General features: G+C 41.9%; 1 protein-coding gene across 8 annotated transcripts in view; it reads left to right on the top strand.

Moving 5' to 3' along the window:
• The window catches only part of MLPH (melanophilin), a 130171-nt gene that overhangs the window by 69916 nt on the left and 38274 nt on the right, over positions 1 to 21981 (top strand). For 5 of the 8 annotated variants that reach the window (XM_040357515.1, XM_040357514.1, XM_040357511.1 and 2 more), the window contains one exon: positions 11001 to 11227. In XM_040357515.1, coding sequence (XP_040213449.1) covers positions 11001 to 11227 — 227 coding nt within the window. The remainder of the gene's footprint in view (positions 1 to 11000; positions 11228 to 21981) is intronic. The other 3 variants (XM_040357513.1, XM_040357518.1, XM_040357517.1) reach the window with 1 other exon arrangement.

Below are 21981 nucleotides of genomic sequence, written 5' to 3'. Positions count from 1 at the left end.
CGGAGGAACATCAGCCCACGGGAGCTGAGGTGGAATGGCCCCACCATGCAGGCTGGTAATCCGGTAACAAGCTGGGGTTCCCAGAAAGGGATTTACATGGGTTGAAGTTGTGGATAAGTCCTCCATAGGTGCAACCATCTATAGAAGAACAGAGGTGTGTGATAATAAAAAACGTAAAGTGTCAAAAGTGTTTATGTAGTAAAAATAGGTAGGTAAAAGAGATAAGATAAAGTAGGGACCAATAGAGGAAAGACGGTGTAATATGTGGAATGGTGTAAAATGAGATATATTGTGGTAACAATGTATGTGGTAAGCAGTAGAGTGGTATGCAATATGATACATTGTGGTAACAATGTATATAGTAAACAAACCTCAGTACTGAGGTGATAAATCATAGGCACTAAGTAAAATGGTGATCAATAATAAAGAAGGGTGAGATAGGGATAGCAGGATATGGTGGTAACAAACATCAAAAATTACCTTGATGAATGGGGCTGTGAGGGTGTATGCTGCAAACACAATCATGGACGTGTCCATTTGAGGGGGGACCAGCTAGACCGGAATTGTTTTTTCTCCCTTTATTCTACGGTTGTTATATATGAACCCAATATGTTATTATACTTTATTACCATTTATTAAAGAGGTGAAGGGTTCCGCGCAACCTAGCACGCGGACATGGTGAAAGTGCTAAGTATAAATAAATAAATAAATAAATATAAATATAAATACTGATCAATGTTACCACAAACACGAGCAAAAAACAGCTCAATCCAATCCAGTGAAGGAGTGTAAGTGTCCAAACGGAAAATACTCGTATTATATATACAATGTGCATAAAATGTAAAATATAACATGCAGTGAATATATAAACATAATAAATATATACATATAAAAATCAATATATGAATGTATATAGTGAAGTCTCTAGCCGTGAAAGAGTGTCCATTCATAAGATAAGAAATAAATAAATATATAAATCAATAAATCAATCTGGTGATCCCGTGCTAATATTGATGCTTCAACCAAGCAAAAGCTGCCAGAAGAGATGTGGCTGATGTGATCACAAGGTAATCCAATAGATAGTGTTGATAGATGGGTGTAATAATCCCTCCCCGAGCTCCCGGGACTCTTACCTCCGCACAGATAATCAAGTGCATCCACTATAATTATCTCGACCAGACCTCCGTGTATACGCTCCACTAATCCTCCTTAGATCTCCATGACAGGGTCCTCTTATCCATCCAAACAGTTAGTGTGCCCAGGAGAGGAAACAGGGGAAACAAAAACAAAGGAGGGGACTCCAATCGTGAAGTAGTAAGCACAAGCTGATTATTTATTAAAGAGGGAAAAAAGCTGCGCTTACAGGTGTTCAGAAAATTTTACAGCAAGGAACTTTTAAAAAACGAGCGGCGTTTCAGGCGCCTGTATACGTCACTCCAGGTGTACGTTCTCCCGTCCAATCCCTACGCGTTACGACACGTGTCACGTGTCTTCATCTGGGGAATCTGATTGGCGGTTGTGGTATTGTTTATGTACCCGAGCGACCGGAAGTGCTGGCGTGGCCATTTTATCGGAGTCCAAAATCTAACACATATATTAACCATTCATTACAATGCATAGCAGAGAGCGTCACTATATATGACGCTGCGACTTACAATCGCTAAATTGTGGGGTCTCGTCTGCTCGCAATGCTAAAGTGGTAGATCATATTCATCCCAAAGGGGAGAGAATGGAAAGCGCGTACATACACATTATATGATGTGCAGAAATAGCAATATAAATATCGGTCCGTTGGCAACATTTTATATTAACCTCAGGTTAAGACCAGCAGGAACGTCATCCATGATTGCGCTTTTCATATAAGTGTCTATAATTACACCAATAATATAAATAAGCTGCTTGCATAAATGTATATCGAAAAACCTACATGTGCCATACATTTAAATAGTTAAAAATATTTTTAAAACTTTATGTATATACAGGCCAGTAACTGGTAGAGAATAAAACCCTTATAGACATCTCTACATGGTAAAATAGATATATATATATATACACAGCACAGTGTTCTATACATATATAAATAGAAGTAATAATTATTAAAAAATATATAAAATATATAGTTAAAAGAATAATAAAAAAGGGTATATATAATATAATATAGGGAGGACGCACACCTAGTTTGTCGCATGATAGTCAACATCTATGCGTTATATACCATCAATATGAATAATCACAGTAGTAAATATGAAATAAAAATATTAAAAATAGAAATAAAAAACTTCAAAATTCTGTGCAATATATGAAATCAGAAATTACTTAAGAAGCAGTTGAGGTCAAATTCAACATTCATTCCTCCTGGTACTAATGTTCGCATACGATGTATCCATTTGGATTCTTTTTGGCTGATTGTGCGAATCTTATGGCTCCCTCTCCATGAGGGGTTGTATTTCTCAACCCCCCAAAATTGGAGTTGGGTAGTGTCTCTATTATGGACCTGATCAAAGTGTCTAGAGACACTATGTTTAGGGTAGCCATTAATAATATTGTCTATGTGTTCGCCAATCCGTACCTTGAGGGCCCTTTTTGTCCTCCCTACATATTGGAGGTTACAACTACATTGCAACACATACACGACACCTTCAGTATGACATCCAATAAAGTCCCTAATCACATGATTTTCTCCTGTGTTTGTAGCTAGAAATTCAGTACGTTTTTTCTGGAATCTCTGTGCTTTACGACAAGCCTTACAATTCTTGCAAGGGTAGAAGCCTTTTCCCGAGAAAAACGTGTATCCTGGTTTCGGTGGTGGTTCAACTACCGTTTTGACAACCAGGTTTCTCAGAGTGGGTGCTCTCTTATAAACTATCCTCGGTTTCTCTGGAAGTATACATCCTAGATCTTTATCTCCTTTTAAGATGTGCCAGTGTTTCCTTATTAGTTTGGCTACATCTTTATGCTGAGAGTTATAGTCGAGGATGAGCACTGGTGCGGCTTGTTGTGAAATACTTTTGGGTTTGTTATGTAACATCTCATTCCTATCGAGTTTTCTTACCAACTCTATTTGGTCACTGATCCATGATTCTTCATATCCTTTGTCCTTAAATCTAGATCCAATGATACCCGCTTGTAGTACAAAGTCACTCTCTTTTGTGCAGTTCCTTCTCAATCTGACAAGTTGTCCTCTGGGGATATTAAAAAGCCAAGGTTTAAAATGGCAACTGTCCAATGAGAGGTAGCTGTTAGTATCCACGTTTTTAAAGAAATTCTTAGTAATTAACTTATCATTTTCTATGCTAATGTTCAAATCTAGAAAATCTACAGATTTCTCATCGATCTTCCACACCAGGGTGATGTTCTTATCATTTCTATTGAGTCCTTCCAGGAAGTTCTCCAGACTCTCCCTACTCCCGTTCCACAGGATGATCAGGTCGTCTATATATCTTTTATAGAGAGATAGTTCTACTGGGGTATTCTCATAAATAGCTGATTCTTCCCATAGTGCCATAAAGGTATTTGCCACACTAGGTGCAAATTTAGCACCCATGGCAATGCCAATTGCCTGATTATAATAATTATGGTCATACCAGAAGTAGTTTGACTTGAGGCAGAAATCAAGGCATTTGATGAGAAACTTTCTTTGTTTACAGATGAGACTACTAAAATTGCGTAAAAGCCACTTAGTGGCAAAGCAGGCATCATGGTGTTGTACAATGGTGTACAAGGATGTAACATCTGCCGTGGCCAGTAGTGTTCTTCCTTCACAGACTGGCACTGTATCCAATAGTTGTAGTATGTGCTTCGTATCCTTCAAGTAAGCAGGTGTCGCTTGGACGGCAGGTTGGATAAAATGATCAATGTACTGACCCATCCTTGACGTTAAGGAGTCAATCCCATTGACTATGGGCCTCCCTGGTGGGTCTTCACGGGATTTGTGTATCTTAGGAATGGTGTAAATTACTGGTATCCGACACATTTCTGGCAATAGAAATGTGGCTTCTTTCTTATTTAGGATCTCCTTTTTCTTTCCCAGATCTATAAGTAATCTCAATTCTTTTTTATATTTAGATGTGGGGTTACCCAAAAGCTTCACATAGGTATTGCCATCTTGTAGTTGTTTATTCAACTCACTCTGATACTGTTCTTTTGATTGTATTACAACTGCTCCGCCCTTATCTGCAGGACGGATAACAATATCACTTCTTTCTGTGAGTAGTTTAATACCTTTCCTTATATGTATCGGATCATTTCTTTTCTTTAGTTTCAGAGACTCCAGGTCTTGTAAAACTAGCTTCTTAAAAACATCAATATATTGATTGTTAGAGACCTGTGGGTTGTATACAGAATTGTTTCTTAAGGTGCTATGTAATGGTCCAATCTTTGTAGTGGACGGTGCATCACTCGATGTGAAAGGGTTATTGAGAATTGCTTTCTTAATAGTGAGTTTCCTCACATATTTTTGTATTCCGATGTACGTTTCAAATTTATTGAGGTTTTTAGTTGGGGCATGTTTAAGTCCCTTATCCAGAACTGCCAATTCTTCTGCAGTAATGGATTTCCCACTGAGATTGACCACATTACTGCCGACTACTCTCTTTTTCGCTTGGAATCGCGTTCCCGCTCGATGGCCTCTCTTTGTGCGGGACTGAGTCGGTCTTCCTGCGTTCTTCTCGGTGGTGAACGATAGGGTTCTGGTTGCCGTCGGGGGGAGGGATCTCTCCTCTCCCGATCTAAAAAAGACCTCTGTGCATTATAATCATAGTAGCCTTGATATTGCCGCTGATCCAGATATGGCTCCTGATAGTGTCTAATCGGTTCGAATCTATTCTGTGTATGCACAGGGGTTCTATCATATCCTCCATGATATTCATACTGTTGCGGTGGTGCTCTATATTCTCTTTGATTGGTCTGATAGTTTGGACCACTTTGCCCATTATTGTATGGTTTCTTATATGGTTTCTTATAGGCTTTTTTACCAGTTTTCTTTGGTGTACGCTGCCCCTGATTACCAGTATAAGGTTGTTCATAGTAGGGTCTTGTATACTGTAGTGGTTCTGGGTATGTTCTGTTAATTTCAGGGTAGCTAGGCCTTTCTTCCAGTCGTGACTCGGCCCTATTGGCCATAGGTGTTGGTTCCAATATTCTGACCTCCCTTTCTGGTGTAGAGTAGGCCGAATTAGGTTGTGCTTGCTCGACCTTTTGTTGCCATTTGAAAACTAGATCGGACTTATAGTCACCAACATCACGTTGATACTTTTTCATTTTCCGTTGCTGCACTTCGAGATCCTTAGCAGTGAGGTCTTTGTTAAGAAGTAATGTTAATTTCTTGAGGTCTTCGGATTCCTTATGTGGCTCAATTTTAGATTTTAATTCCTCTATTTGTTTATCTAAAATTCGTAATTTCCGCTGTTTTCGCTTCAATAAAAACTTTAAGCCTTCAACACTTCTATTATTAAAAAATTCAAACCACTCATCCATAGACTCTTTGTCTATCAGGCCTCAAGAAATTAACATTACTTCTTAACAAAGACCTCACTGCTAAGGATCTCGAAGTGCAGCAACGGAAAATGAAAAAGTATCAACGTGATGTTGGTGACTATAAGTCCGATCTAGTTTTCAAATGGCAACAAAAGGTCGAGCAAGCACAACCTAATTCGGCCTACTCTACACCAGAAAGGGAGGTCAGAATATTGGAACCAACACCTATGGCCAATAGGGCCGAGTCACGACTGGAAGAAAGGCCTAGCTACCCTGAAATTAACAGAACATACCCAGAACCACTACAGTATACAAGACCCTACTATGAACAACCTTATACTGGTAATCAGGGGCAGCGTACACCAAAGAAAACTGGTAAAAAAGCCTATAAGAAACCATATAAGAAACCATACAATAATGGGCAAAGTGGTCCAAACTATCAGACCAATCAAAGAGAATATAGAGCACCACCGCAACAGTATGAATATCATGGAGGATATGATAGAACCCCTGTGCATACACAGAATAGATTCGAACCGATTAGACACTATCAGGAGCCATATCTGGATCAGCGGCAATATCAAGGCTACTATGATTATAATGCACAGAGGTCTTTTTTAGATCGGGAGAGGAGAGATCCCTCCCCCCGACGGCAACCAGAACCCTATCGTTCACCACCGAGAAGAACGCAGGAAGACCGACTCAGTCCCGCACAAAGAGAGGCCATCGAGCGGGAACGCGATTCCAAGCGAAAAAGAGAGTAGTCGGCAGTAATGTGGTCAATCTCAGTGGGAAATCCATTACTGCAGAAGAATTGGCAGTTCTGGATAAGGGACTTAAACATGCCCCAACTAAAAACCTCAATAAATTTGAAACGTACATCGGAATACAAAAATATGTGAGGAAACTCACTATTAAGAAAGCAATTCTCAATAACCCTTTCACATCGAGTGATGCACCGTCCACTACAAAGATTGGACCATTACATAGCACCTTAAGAAACAATTCTGTATACAACCCACAGGTCTCTAACAATCAATATATTGATGTTTTTAAGAAGCTAGTTTTACAAGACCTGGAGTCTCTGAAACTAAAGAAAAGAAATGATCCGATACATATAAGGAAAGGTATTAAACTACTCACAGAAAGAAGTGATATTGTTATCCGTCCTGCAGATAAGGGCGGAGCAGTTGTAATACAATCAAAAGAACAGTATCAGAGTGAGTTGAATAAACAACTACAAGATGGCAATACCTATGTGAAGCTTTTGGGTAACCCCACATCTAAATATAAAAAAGAATTGAGATTACTTATAGATCTGGGAAAGAAAAAGGAGATCCTAAATAAGAAAGAAGCCACATTTCTATTGCCAGAAATGTGTCGGATACCAGTAATTTACACCATTCCTAAGATACACAAATCCCGTGAAGACCCACCAGGGAGGCCCATAGTCAATGGGATTGACTCCTTAACGTCAAGGATGGGTCAGTACATTGATCATTTTATCCAACCTGCCGTCCAAGCGACACCTGCTTACTTGAAGGATACGAAGCACATACTACAACTATTGGATACAGTGCCAGTCTGTGAAGGAAGAACACTACTGGCCACGGCAGATGTTACATCCTTGTACACCATTGTACAACACCATGATGCCTGCTTTGCCACTAAGTGGCTTTTACGCAATTTTAGTAGTCTCATCTGTAAACAAAGAAAGTTTCTCATCAAATGCCTTGATTTCTGCCTCAAGTCAAACTACTTCTGGTATGACCATAATTATTATAATCAGGCAATTGGCATTGCCATGGGTGCTAAATTTGCACCTAGTGTGGCAAATACCTTTATGGCACTATGGGAAGAATCAGCTATTTATGAGAATACCCCAGTAGAACTATCTCTCTATAAAAGATATATAGACGACCTGATCATCCTGTGGAACGGGAGTAGGGAGAGTCTGGAGAACTTCCTGGAAGGACTCAATAGAAATGATAAGAACATCACCCTGGTGTGGAAGATCGATGAGAAATCTGTAGATTTTCTAGATTTGAACATTAGCATAGAAAATGATAAGTTAATTACTAAGAATTTCTTTAAAAACGTGGATACTAACAGCTACCTCTCATTGGACAGTTGCCATTTTAAACCTTGGCTTTTTAATATCCCCAGAGGACAACTTGTCAGATTGAGAAGGAACTGCACAAAAGAGAGTGACTTTGTACTACAAGCGGGTATCATTGGATCTAGATTTAAGGACAAAGGATATGAAGAATCATGGATCAGTGACCAAATAGAGTTGGTAAGAAAACTCGATAGGAATGAGATGTTACATAACAAACCCAAAAGTATTTCACAACAAGCCGCACCAGTGCTCATCCTCGACTATAACTCTCAGCATAAAGATGTAGCCAAACTAATAAGGAAACACTGGCACATCTTAAAAGGAGATAAAGATCTAGGATGTATACTTCCAGAGAAACTGAGGATAGTTTATAAGAGAGCACCCACTCTGAGAAACCTGGTTGTCAAAACGGTAGTTGAACCACCACCGAAACCAGGATACACGTTTTTCTCGGGAAAAGGCTTCTACCCTTGCAAGAATTGTAAGGCTTGTCGTAAAGCACAGAGATTCCAGAAAAAACGTACTGAATTTCTAGCTACAAACACAGGAGAAAATCATGTGATTAGGGACTTTATTGGATGTCATACTGAAGGTGTCGTGTATGTGTTGCAATGTAGTTGTAACCTCCAATATGTAGGGAGGACAAAAAGGGCCCTCAAGGTACGGATTGGCGAACACATAGACAATATTATTAATGGCTACCCTAAACATAGTGTCTCTAGACACTTTGATCAGGTCCATAATAGAGACACTACCCAACTCCAATTTTGGGGGGTTGAGAAATACAACCCCTCATGGAGAGGGAGCCATAAGATTCGCACAATCAGCCAAAAAGAATCCAAATGGATACATCGTATGCGAACATTAGTACCAGGAGGAATGAATGTTGAATTTGACCTCAACTGCTTCTTAAGTAATTTCTGATTTCATATATTGCACAGAATTTTGAAGTTTTTTATTTCTATTTTTAATATTTTTATTTCATATTTACTACTGTGATTATTCATATTGATGGTATATAACGCATAGATGTTGACTATCATGCGACAAACTAGGTGTGCGTCCTCCCTATATTATATTATATATACCCTTTTTTATTATTCTTTTAACTATATATTTTATATATTTTTTAATAATTATTACTTCTATTTATATATGTATAGAACACTGTGCTGTGTATATATATATATATATCTATTTTACCATGTAGAGATGTCTATAAGGGTTTTATTCTCTACCAGTTACTGGCCTGTATATACATAAAGTTTTAAAAATATTTTTAACTATTTAAATGTATGGCACATGTAGGTTTTTCGATATACATTTATGCAAGCAGCTTATTTATATTATTGGTGTAATTATAGACACTTATATGAAAAGCGCAATCATGGATGACGTTCCTGCTGGTCTTAACCTGAGGTTAATATAAAATGTTGCCAACGGACCGATATTTATATTGCTATTTCTGCACATCATATAATGTGTATGTACGCGCTTTCCATTCTCTCCCCTTTGGGATGAATATGATCTACCACTTTAGCATTGCGAGCAGACGAGACCCCACAATTTAGCGATTGTAAGTCGCAGCGTCATATATAGTGACGCTCTCTGCTATGCATTGTAATGAATGGTTAATATATGTGTTAGATTTTGGACTCCGATAAAATGGCCACGCCAGCACTTCCGGTCGCTCGGGTACATAAACAATACCACAACCGCCAATCAGATTCCCCAGATGAAGACACGTGACACGTGTCGTAACGCGTAGGGATTGGACGGGAGAACGTACACCTGGAGTGACGTATACAGGCGCCTGAAACGCCGCTCGTTTTTTAAAAGTTCCTTGCTGTAAAATTTTCTGAACACCTGTAAGCGCAGCTTTTTTCCCTCTTTAATAAATAATCAGCTTGTGCTTACTACTTCACGATTGGAGTCCCCTCCTTTGTTTTTGTTTCCCCTGTTTCCTCTCCTGGGCACACTAACTGTTTGGATGGATAAGAGGACCCTGTCATGGAGATCTAAGGAGGATTAGTGGAGCGTATACACGGAGGTCTGGTCGAGATAATTATAGTGGATGCACTTGATTATCTGTGCGGAGGTAAGAGTCCCGGGAGCTCGGGGAGGGATTATTACACCCATCTATCAACACTATCTATTGGATTACCTTGTGATCACATCAGCCACATCTCTTCTGGCAGCTTTTGCTTGGTTGAAGCATCAATATTAGCACGGGATCACCAGATTGATTTATTGATTTATATATTTATTTATTTATTTCTTATCTTATGAATGGACACTCTTTCACGGCTAGAGACTTCACTATATACATTCATATATTGATTTTTATATGTATATATTTATTATGTTTATATATTCACTGCATGTTATATTTTACATTTTATGCACATTGTATATATAATACGAGTATTTTCCGTTTGGACACTTACACTCCTTCACTGGATTGGATTGAGCTGTTTTTTGCTCGTGTTTGTGGTAACATTGATCAGTATTTATATTTATATTTATTTATTTATTTATTTATACTTAGCACTTTCACCATGTCCGCGTGCTAGGTTGCGCGGAACCCTTCACCTCTTTCATTTATATATTTGTGTATTGTAAACACTTTAGGTTTTGCAGCAATTTATTGATACACTTTGTTTAGGGTTTATTCATTGAGTGTCTATAGTAGCGCATAAGCACTGTCACTTTATTACCATTTATTGTTACAGAATTTTGTACTATTCAATCTTTGACTATTATACCATGTATGCTATGTCATTATTGTTTTTTGTTATATACTTTCTATGCGATTAAAACATTGACTGCCAATTGACTGACTATGCAATGCTCTCATGTTAACGTTTTTGGGTCTAGTGTACTGGATACCTGCCATATTCAATTGTTCTGTGGTTCTCCTGGGATGCATGTTTCATTTCAATGGAGCTGGTTCACACATGTCTGGGATGGCTGCGGTCCATTTCTAAAAAGGGTCCTGTGCAATTTTGGGTCCGCTTTAAGTGCGAATTCAAGTGAACTGGTGAAAACTGCATGTGAATCCAGCCTTAAGCATGTTACTGCTGATAAATGTATTAGTATAGTTTTGCTCTGGTCTAAAAGAAAATATGTCAGGAGAAATGTTGGCTTTTTTATTTATTTAAGAATATACTATTGTTTACCCATCCTCCAAAACTAGCTATGTATCATGCTTGGAACAATTACCTTACTCTGTATTTTAAAAAGATGTCTGTTCTCTCTCTGATTTGTGAGCAAAATCTGTAGAACATCACTCTACATCCCTTATGCCTTGAAAGATAGACCCCTTATGAACAGATATTTTCTTGTATAACCGCTGTAAATAATGCATTATTTTCATCCTCTTCCCCTTCCCACCCTATTTTTCCAGACCTTCCTTCTTTAACAGAATCCCAAGTAAATTGTTCCTTCCCTGATCCCCAACTAACTCGCACCCGCTATCTCCCTAAAGGCAGCCCTTCCCTTGTACCCAAGGGATCACAGTACTCTGGGGATATGGACACTTCGGATGAAGAGAGGGGTGCTGCTCCCAAAGCTCCCCCAAGGCGCAGGAGTCGAGCATCTTCTCAAGAAAATGTGCATCATTCAGGCTCTCAGGTAATGCTTTAACTGAAGAGCTGATTACGTTAATCTCATCCTTTTTATAAGATGCAATGTTCCTAATCTTGGTACACACAGGAAGTTTTTTTTTTTTTCATTCAACCCAACTTAAAACTTGTAACACCAGTCTACACTGTGGATTTTTTCTAGACATATTCAATGCCACACTTACAGTATGTTTAGGAGTTACAAACAATCACATATTAATTAACCACCTAACCGCCGGACCATATTGCTGCCCAAAGACCAGAGCACTTTTTGCGATTCGGCACTGTGTCGCTTTAACTGACAATCGCGCGGCAGTGTGATTTGGCTCCCAAACAAAATTGGCGTCTTTTTTTCCCACAAATAGAGCTTTCTTTTGGTGGTATTTGATCACCTCTGCGGTTTTTAGTTTTTGCGCTATAAACAAAATTAGAGCGACAATTTTGAAAAAAATGAATATTTTTTACTTTTTGCTATAATAAATATCCCCCAAAAATATATTTAAAAAAAACATTTTTTTTCCTCAGTTTAGGCCGATACGTATTCTTCTAAATATTTTTCGTAAAAAAAATTGCAATAAGCTTTTATTGATTGGTTTGCGCAAAAGTTATAGTGTTTACAAAATAGGGGGTGTTTTTATGGCATTTTTATAAAAAAAATTTTTTACTAGTAATGGCGGCGATCAGCGTTTTTTTTTTTTGGTACTGCGACATTATGGCGGACACTTCAGACACTTTTGACATGTTTTTGGGACCATTGGCATTTTTATAGCGATCAGTGCTATAAAAATGCATCGATTACTATAAAAATGCCACTGGCAGTGAAGGGGTTAACACTAGGGGGCGGGGAAGGGGTTAAGTATGTTCCCTGGGTGTGTTCTAACTGTAGGGGGGGTGGCCTCACTAGGGGAAATGACCGATCTTCTGTTCATACATTGTATGAACAGAAGATCAGCATTTCTCCCCCTGACAGGATCGGGAGCTGTGTGATAACACACACAGCTCCCGGTCCCCGCACTGTAACGAGCGATCACGTGTGCCCGGCGGCAAACGTGCAAGCCGGGCACGCGCACGGGAGTCGGGGGCGAGCGGGCGCCTAGCGCGAGAGCCGACGTTATATAACGTGCTCTCGCGCAGGAGAGCCGACTTGCCGCCGTAAAACGATGGTGGGCGGTCGGCAAGCAGTTAAAGGCTGACATGCATAAAAATGTTTAATGAGGGTATCACTGTCTCAGTTTGACAGGTGAAGGGAGAGTTTGCCATTTAAAAAAACATATGTAGATCCCCCCTGGGTCAACTGGGAGCAAGGGGGTACCTCCAGAGGCATGGGGCATGCTTACATTCACCCCAGGGCTATAATGGGAGGTTAGAACAGAATTTGTCAGTCACTTTAAGTCTTTTTCAATGCTTTAATAAGGAACTTGAAAGAAGTAGTAGGAGAGAGGGTTATGGGAGGTTTCAGATTCAATTTTCAGATCGGCTTTCTCTATCAGCAGATCTTGACTACCTGGATAGGCCTTTCACACAGACCTAGCAGCGGGTAGAACTATTAGATAAGCCTCTCTCACAAACTTAGAAGTCAGTAGTACTCTTGGATAAGCCTCTCTTACAGACTTAGCAGCCAGGAGCTAGTTATCATGATTTAGATTGTAGAAAAGGATTCAGCTTTACAGTGTCAGAACCTTTAAGCCACCCGACAACCAGAGCTTTTTTTCTCAGAATATAGGTGCAGGAACTCAACCATGACCCCGTTCAGATTTTACAAACAGTAGAAGGGTCTTAAAGGGGCATTAAATACCAGGATTGCATTACATACAGAGTGCAGAGTTCAGAGGGGTTACACACAGAGTGCAGAGCTGTCACACTTCTGTGTTTACAAGTGATTGTGGTGAGCAGGCACCAAAGGGTCTGAGCCAGAGGTGGTGGAACTGAGGTCCCCCAAGCTCCCCCTGAAAAAAAGCCCTGCCGACAACACTGTAATGGTAGTTCAGATATGGGTGCGTCCTCCAAATGAGTCATCAAGCCCTCCTGAGAGACCAGCCTTCATCCTGGCTCTCTCCAGCGAGGGTCCTCCCCTGGATCTTCTCATCTTGGCTCGGCTTCTTCCACAAAGGCAAGACAGCCTGAGGCCCCGTACACACGACCGAGTTTCTCGGCACAATTCAGCCAGAAACTCGATCGGAGCCGTATTCTGCCGAGAAACCCGGCCGTGTGTACACTTTTGGCCGAGGAAACCGACGAGGAACTCGTCGAGCCAAATAGAGAACATGTTCTCTATTTCCTCGTTAGTCAATGAGGAAACTTGGCTCGCCGAGATCCTCGGCGGCTTCACAAGGAACTCGACGAGCAAAACGATGTGTTTTGCCCGTCGAGTTTCTCGGATTTGTGTACGGGGCCTGAGGACCACCACAGGATTAGTAGGCCCCAGACAGGCTTCTGGGCCTACTTGCAAAACTTGCAGCAGCACATTCTCAGGCCAGAAGGGCCCAGTGGTAATGAATGAAAGCACATGGCTCTGCCCAAATAACCCCTTCCCACAATGCACAGCGGCAGGAACCTCCTACTGGGCTGTTCTAGAAAAAGAATATTCATTACAGCTCAACCTAGTTGTAATTCTTATACTGGCCTGTGATACCAGTGACACCTACTGGCAACAGTGAGAATGCACAACTCAGTCAAGTTTAACAGAACCAATCAAATTTGAGCTGTGTGCAGCTCAACCAAAACTAAATTTACACTATAGGCCCAATTTTAGAAACAGGACGTTACACATTTTTCTATCTTTGAGCCATAAATAAACTTGGGGATGCCAAACCAAGCTTTTGAACTATTGAGATTGCAATCAGTGACTTTACTGAGCTTCTGCTGCAAGCATTTCTCTGTAAAATGTACAGATAGCGATATCCAGTATTCCAATGTAACTGGAATTGGTGGTGTGAAAATTTTGTAACAAATTAGATTTCACCTTTAGGCTTAGAGTTGCCATAAGTTGAAAGGCGATTGCACGTTGGCTGCTTTGGTTCTCAGTCCAAATGAATACATCTGAAATTATGTTTATAAAACTTTTTTTGTTCATGGGGCTCTTAATTAATGTTAGCTTGACCATGAAACCAAGCCTAGTCACTGTCCCCATCCTTTTCAATATGACATTGTCATAGAGCAGCCTGAAGTGTGCTGGGCATGATGTGTTTTCCATAGATGTAATTGGACTCTTTTCAGTGCTTGCTCATTACTTAGAACCACAGCTAAGATTTACTTTTGATGTAAATGATTTCCTTTTTTCACATCCCTCTTAAGCCCCTCTAGTTCTTTGTATGGTTTTGTTAATTATTTTTATGTGCCTTGTTCTTGGAATAAGCACCTCTCAGGAGAAAAATCACATTAATGGCTGATTGTCATTAGAAGAGTTCAACAATATGCACTCAGACAGGAAATATCCAAATAACTTTAACCCTTTCATTTCAACATATCTACAAGCAAATGCAATAATGAGAGATATCCAGATACTGTCACTTAGGTTATCTACTTAAGCCAGCCGTAGACGGTTTACATTTCGGGCAGTTCAGCAGGAACCGGGGCGAGATGCAAACCATGTATGGGCAGGCTGAATGTACTCAATCGAACAACTTGGGTACAACCAGCCTGTCAGATTTTACATAGGATTAACGATAGCGGCTGTCATAGCCGCTAGCAATAATCACTGGGGTAGATTCAGGTAGGGCTGCGCACTCTTACGGAGGCGCAGCGTACCGTTTTAACGCTACGCCTCCGTAAATTACTTGCGCTACGCTTCATTCACGAAGCAGTAGCTCCGTAATTTGCACGGGCGCTCCGTAAAACTGGCCGGCGTAAGCACGCGTAATTTATATGATCCCGTAGGGGGCGTGGATCATTTAACGGGTATACTTAGCATTGGCTGCTCCTGCTAATAGCATGGGCAGCCTTACGCAGAAACCGACGAACGCAAACAACGTAAAATGCGAACGCCGGGCACGCGTACAGGTGGTGAATCGGCGTGAGTATGCAATTTGCATACTCTACGCTGACCACTACGGGAACACCACCTAGCGGCCAGCGTAAGAATGCAGCCTACGATACGACGGCATAAGAGCCTTATGCCAGTCATATCTTAGGCTGCAGTCGGCGTATCGAGCTTTCTGAATCAGGAAAAGTCGATACGCCGGGGCAACTAAGCAATTACGCTGCGTATCTATGGATACGCAGACGCAATTGCTTTTTGAATCTACCCCACTGTATTCTCCCTCTAGTGACTGCTTTCCCCCGCAGGGAGAACACAATGGCTCTGTGGGAGGAATTCCCCCATCGACACAACTGGGGTTCCAGGGAAGAAAATCACTCCATTTATGGTCGGTCTTAGATGAATAAAGAGCATTAAAAGATTTGCTGCCACCATGGACTACCAACCTTGTAGCAAGGCCAGCCATAGGTGGGTTGCAGGACAAAAAATTGCTCATTCCTTCACGCAGAGCCATTGTTTTCCTATGGCGGAGAACCTGCCCCTGGTGGGAGACACGGTGACTATTGCTAGTGGCTATAACAGCCACTGGTAATAATCACATGTATCAGTCGATTGGGAACATTCAGGGTGCCCATACAGGGTTTTAGTCTCAGCCGGTTCCTGCTGAACTGGCTGAGATTCTAACAATCTATGGCCGGCTAAAGGATGATTGACTAGAGAAATGACTTGCTAACAAGTAAACACACAGTTGAAATACATATATGTACTGTATGTAAACAGACACCCCAGACAGATAGTATAGCCAGGTCTTAGAACAGGGTAAAAACCTGATGAAAAAACCCTTCCAGTGTGGGAGATCTTTAACCAATGCAGCTTGAACAAAGACCCACCCTACCTATAGCCTGCTGACTGAACAGTGAAGGAGCAGCAGCACATCATTGACAGTATCCTTGTATTCTCCTCTCCTTTAAACATGTTCACTTGTGCAATCTGCAAGCCAGGAGAGCCCCTTCTGAGTCACTGTGCTGACTTTCCCTCCCCCAGTGTGAGTGCTCCTGCATGCGAAGATTACAGCAATCTAATAATATATTCAAATACTTTTGCAGTATTAAAAAATGCAATTCTAGTTGTCTGCTAGTTTTTCTAACATTTTATAGTACAGTAGTTGTAAAATAAATGTATTTTTACCAACATATATTTAAACTAAATAGTGTTTTTATATTTGCCTGCAGTTCAACATAAATTGCAACCTTTGCATTTCATTTGATGACACCTAGTGGGCAATTGTGAGAGTGTTTTACATCTAAAGCGATTTGCCTACCCTTCATAGGAAAATTATTATTATTATACAGGATTTATATAGCACCAGTCTGCATGTTCAGTACAGTACACTAACAATACAATTCAGTACAGGAGGAATCAGAGGGCCTGTCTCATTAGAGCTTACAATCTAAAAAAGAAGGGTCAAGTGGTACAAAAGATAATAACTGTGGGGGATTAAAATAAGTACATTTGGTGTAGTAAAAATTGGTTATTCCCGGACTGTGTATATTTGTATATATTGTAAGGGGTTAGCTCGGTAGCGGGTTGTGTGACCCCTTGGATGGGTTCACCACACACTGAATTTATACAGACTGGCAGTCGAAGACGGTTGAAAACAAAGTTTTTGGTTTATTTTTCCATCTTGCTGGAAACAATTGCAAGCATCCAAACAGCATAAACAAAATCAAACATAAAATAAACTCTAGCCACTCTGGGCGTCTAACTTCCACACAGGAACCTATCTATGGAGTCTGGCTCAGCCTAGCGCTGGGCAGACAGTGCTGGTTGTACAGCACAAAACAATAGTCTTTTGATTTTTATCACACAGAAAAATCACTCCTCTCCTCACCTCCTCAGAAGACTTTCAGTGCTGCTCTCCTACTCACAAAGCCTTAGGAATGATGCAGCAATTCAGTGGTAATCCTTTGGACTACTTATAGAGGCCTTAATTGCCTCATCCTGAACAGCTGGAGTCTTTCAACGCCCTTAGACCTTGTCTGGCTATTTTTGCAGCCGACGCCTAATAACGATTGGTGTATTGTCTAAACAAGGCAGAAACGTATGTCCCGTCTGTGATAACACCCACAGATTTACCTGACTTCCTGTCACATAATATATATATATATAGTGATAACTAGTGATTTGGCGCGATCAGTTCAATCACAAAGCCATTGTAGTTAAGCATATGGATTCAGGGCACTACAAATCCAAATCTAATCTTACTTTGTAGAAACTATGTACGCTGTCACATACTGCTCAATTATTGCACCTCCACTGCTGGGAAGGGGGCTGTACAGCCTCAGATGGGTGACCTTATTTTCATGTGCGCAGTCCAGATTTATTGGGAAGAAGTGGCGCATCGTCAATGGGTGCAATGTGTACCACACAGACCCCAAAGAAGGTGTGGCCCACTGTGCCCTCACACATTGAACAACACGTTTGTGGACTTTTTCTTGTTCACAAGCAGGGGGGCCCAACTTATAATGTTGGGCACAGGCCCCATGCTTTTAAAAAAAACGCTTCTGCAGGGTAGAGCGGGACAGAAAGATATCAGACTGTACTAGGGTTCTTGGTGCAAAAGTAATGTGCATTCTTGGGGTTAGTAAATCCCTAATTGATTCTTCCTATTTTAATCCTGTCACCACTTTTAGTACTTTTAGCCAAGAAGTCACCTTAAAATTTATATACGTATTTTTCTAGCAATCTGTGTATTTAAGCTCTTGCCCTCCGGCCACTATAGTTCCTACTTCCAGTTTGAACGTCATTCAGAAAAAGTAACCACAGTGGCCAGCAGAGAGAGCAAGTATTTGGCTGTTGTGACCATCAAATATCTGCATGCAGTGGTTGGGTAGCTGAGAAGTGGCAACTCTTTAATACCTGGGCCTCCAGATAGATTTTTTTTTTTAACATTCCAAGTTTATTAGTGTTCCAGAAAAGAACAGAATAAAAGTGCAGCCAACATAACAGTACAGGATGATAATGACAGTTACACACAACATTTTTATACATCCACAGTTGACAATCAGGACTATTTCGGTGAGCTATAGGCATCATGTTCCTTGATGTGATATGTATTAAAGCTAAACTCAACCAACTTTGAAAGTAAATTCGGTCTTCAAATGTTTGAATACATAACAGTACATGTAAACTATAGGTTAAGTATCAACAGTACAAAGTTAAACGATGTTGTAATGTGAAAGAGTCATCCGTAGCTCTTGGTGTGTACTCTTCACTACCATACCATGAAGTTGGGCTTAACCGTCCTGCTAGGCCGGATAGATAGGGCCGTAGCAGGGAGAGGGGGAAGAAGGTAGAGGAAGGGATCAGGGATGAAAGAGAAAAAGTGGGGGGGGGGAGGAGCAGTGAGGTGAGGAGCATTCACTGGCTATATCAATCTACCACCCCAGCACCTAGTCGTGTGGCTAGAGGGCAACTCTCAGTTGCTCAACAGCCACCCAGAAGTGTCTCATACGTCTCAGAGAAGCGGAACTCAAACCAGGGAGACCAAGTCTTGTGAAATCTCTCTACACTATCCGAGGCTTGCGCAAGTGTATTCTCCATTTCACAGACCTCCGATATCTTTTCAAGCCACTGCTTAACCGTGGGCGCCTTTGGGGTCTTCCAGAGAATCGGTATCAGGGCTTTGGCGGCGTTCAGCAAATGTTTCGTCAGCGAGTTCTTATATCGCTGCAATGAAAAGGTGGAGATGTGGAGTAGGCAGCACGCAGCGTCCAGCACCAGACTGGTCTCTGTGATTTGTTTGATTAAGTCTTTGACCTGCTGCCAAAATTTAGCTAAACAAGGGCAAAGCCACCAGATATGTATCAGCGTGCCCACTCCCTCTCCACATCTCCAGCAGACGCTAGGTGTCTGAGCATACCAGGAATTCAGCTTAGCTGGTGTAACATACCAGTCTGTGAGTAATTTATAGGACGTTTCCTGCATTTTCGTGCTAATAGAACATTTGTGTGCAAGGATACAAGCATTTCGCCACTGTCTTTCTGAGATGGTCCTCTCTAATGCTTTGGACCATCCCTTTTGGAATCTATCCTCCGTTGTAGTAGAGGATACTTGCAACCACTTATATATGACTGACGTCGTTCTTTGCAGGAGATCACCTTTGAGACAGACCTCGTCTAGGTCAGTCAACTGTCTAGTGAAATGCGGTTTGTTCATCTTGTCACAGGTATAGCTACGTATTTGTAGGTACGTCCAGAACGGTAGGGTGGGCAGGTCAGCGGTTTGTTTAAGTGTCTGGTATTCCAGAAATGTCCCTTCTTTAAAGCAGTCTCCAGCCTTGAGTTGTGCCTTAGAAAGTGGATGGCTAAGCGTCCGCGTACCAACTCCTGGTTGAAAGTCTGGGTTGTCTGAGAGTGGTGTGAGCGGGCCCTTTACTGACGAAATGGAGGAACACTTGGTCCCCATGTCAAACACCCTCAGGGTGTTAGCCATAAGGGGTTGGTGGAGCAGCAAGCGTGATTTTCTTACTCCAGGGTTCCAGGGGGAAAAAAGAAGGGGGCAAGGACTAAGATCCTCTTCCAGAGTCACCCAGTCCTTAGCCCCTTTATGACAGTGCCAGTCCACCGCTCTAGTGACATGTGCCGCTATGTAGTATTTCCTGAAGTCCGGCAATCCCATACCCCCCCCCCTCCTTTGGCCTGGTCAAGAGAGCGAATTTAATCCTTGCCCTCTTATGTGACCAGAGAAAGGTCAGAAGAGCGGTCTGGAGTTTTTTAAAGAATCTGGTTGGTAGAATTATGGGCAGTGCCCTCAAAAGGTACTGGAGCCTAGGCAACATCACCATCTTGATGATGGCTGCCCTCCCAAACCACGAAAAGTATCCTGTATTCCACAGCCTGAGGTTTGCCTCTATTCTGTGTAGTAGTGGTGTGAAATTTGTGTCGTATAGTGATGCTAGGGATGGAGTCAACCATATTCCCAGATATTTTAGGGCCTTGCTTTCCCATCTAAAGGGACAATTGGTCTGTGTTTTGGAGAGAGTCAGGTCAGGCAACGTAAGATTCATTGCTTCCGATTTTGTCAAGTTTATTTTGAGGTTGGTGAGATACCCATAGTGGCCAAATGCTTTTAGAAGGTTTGGGATGGAGATATGTGGGCCCGTCACAAAAAAAGGAGGTCGTCCGCATACGCCGCTGTTTTGTACACCCTACCTCGAACCGAGATCCCTTGTATTGCGTTGTCCTTGTTAACCGTACGGATGAATGGTTCTAGGGAGAGGATGAACAGTAAAGGGGACAGTGGGCAACCCTGACGTGTCCCATTCCGAATCTCTATCACGTCTGACAATGACCCATTAATTTTGACCCTGGCAGAAGGGTGGTGGTATAGGGATGTAATCCACGCCATCATCCGCGAGCTGAGGCCTATGTGGGCGCACGTCGCAAACATAAAGTCCCATGACACTCTGTCAAAAGCCTTCTCCGCGTCGGTTGACAGGAGAAGACTTTCGACATGTTGCGTGCGGGAAGCTTGCATCAACAGAAGGGCCTTAATGATATTATCCTTCGCCTCCCTTCCCGGCATAAAGCCCACCTGTTCCGGGCCTATTACATTGGGTAGAAGTGGCCTCAACCTGTTTGCCAAGATCTTCGCCAGTAATTTCAGGTCGATGTTTAGGAGGGAGATGGGTCTGTAGCTAGCGCATGCCTCAGGGTCCTTATCTGCTTTCGGGATGACCGTGATGTGTGCAGCATGAAATACTTGTGGGAGGGGTCTGGGATTGGTTAGGGAGTTGAAAGCCTTCTGCATGGGGCCCACCAAGATATTGCTAAAGGTCTTATAGTAAATCGAGGTGAAGCCATCGGGGCCCGGACTTTTCCCTGACTTCAAGGCTTTGATGGCACCGTGGATTTCTGATTGGGAGATCTGTTCTTGTAGGGCGGATATAGCATCCGCCGACAGTCTTGGTAGGCCACTTTGTTCTAAGTAATCTAATATAGCTTGACTTCTTTTTCCCTCCACCCCCGTCGGTCTGTGCTGCGTTGGCAGGTTGTATAATTTCGTGTAGTACTCGTGGAAGTGTCTCGCAATGTCCTCCGTCCCAACATCCAGAGCACCGGAATCATTCCTGATTCCAGCAATATGAGCGGAGGAGTGAGGATCACGCAGGGCCCTCGCCAGCAATTTACCTGACTTGTCTCCTGCCTCATAGTATATTTTTTTCCTAAAGTATAGGAAGCGCTTTGTTTTGATGGCCAGAGCAGCTTGTAATTTTTGCCTGGCCTCTAGCAGCTCTGAGGCCGTTTGTTCAGACAGAGATTGTTTGTGTTTGGTCTCTAACGTGGAGATTGTGCTCAGTAGTTTAGTCATTTCAGCCTCCTGTAGTCTCTTGCGCCGGGCTCCTAAGCGAATCAGGACACCCCTGATTGTACATTTGTGAGCTCCCCATATCATCATAGGGTCAGTCTCTTCAGATTCATTCTGCTTGAAAAAATCCACTATATCGTCTGTTATTTGAGGTAGCAGTTCTGGATCCGTCAGGAGCGACGCGTTTAGTCTCCAGGAGGCTGACAGGGTCGAGAGTGTGGACTCAACGATCGTCAAAGAAGTGGGTGCGTGGTCCGACAGGGTCTGGAGTCCTATTTTAGCCTCGGTCACTCTGGCTAAATCCCTTTGGGAGATGTACAAGTGGTCGATACGTGAGTACCGGTTGTGCGGTATGGAGTGGAATGTGAAGTCTATCTGCTGGGTGGAGAAATCTCCACGTATCCACCAGATGTAAGGAC

The sequence above is a fragment of the Rana temporaria genome, chromosome 6 (assembly GCF_905171775.1).
Source record: "Rana temporaria chromosome 6, aRanTem1.1, whole genome shotgun sequence".
Classification (NCBI taxonomy): Eukaryota; Metazoa; Chordata; class Amphibia; order Anura; family Ranidae; genus Rana; species Rana temporaria.
This window is presented reverse-complemented; position numbering and strand designations above follow the sequence as displayed.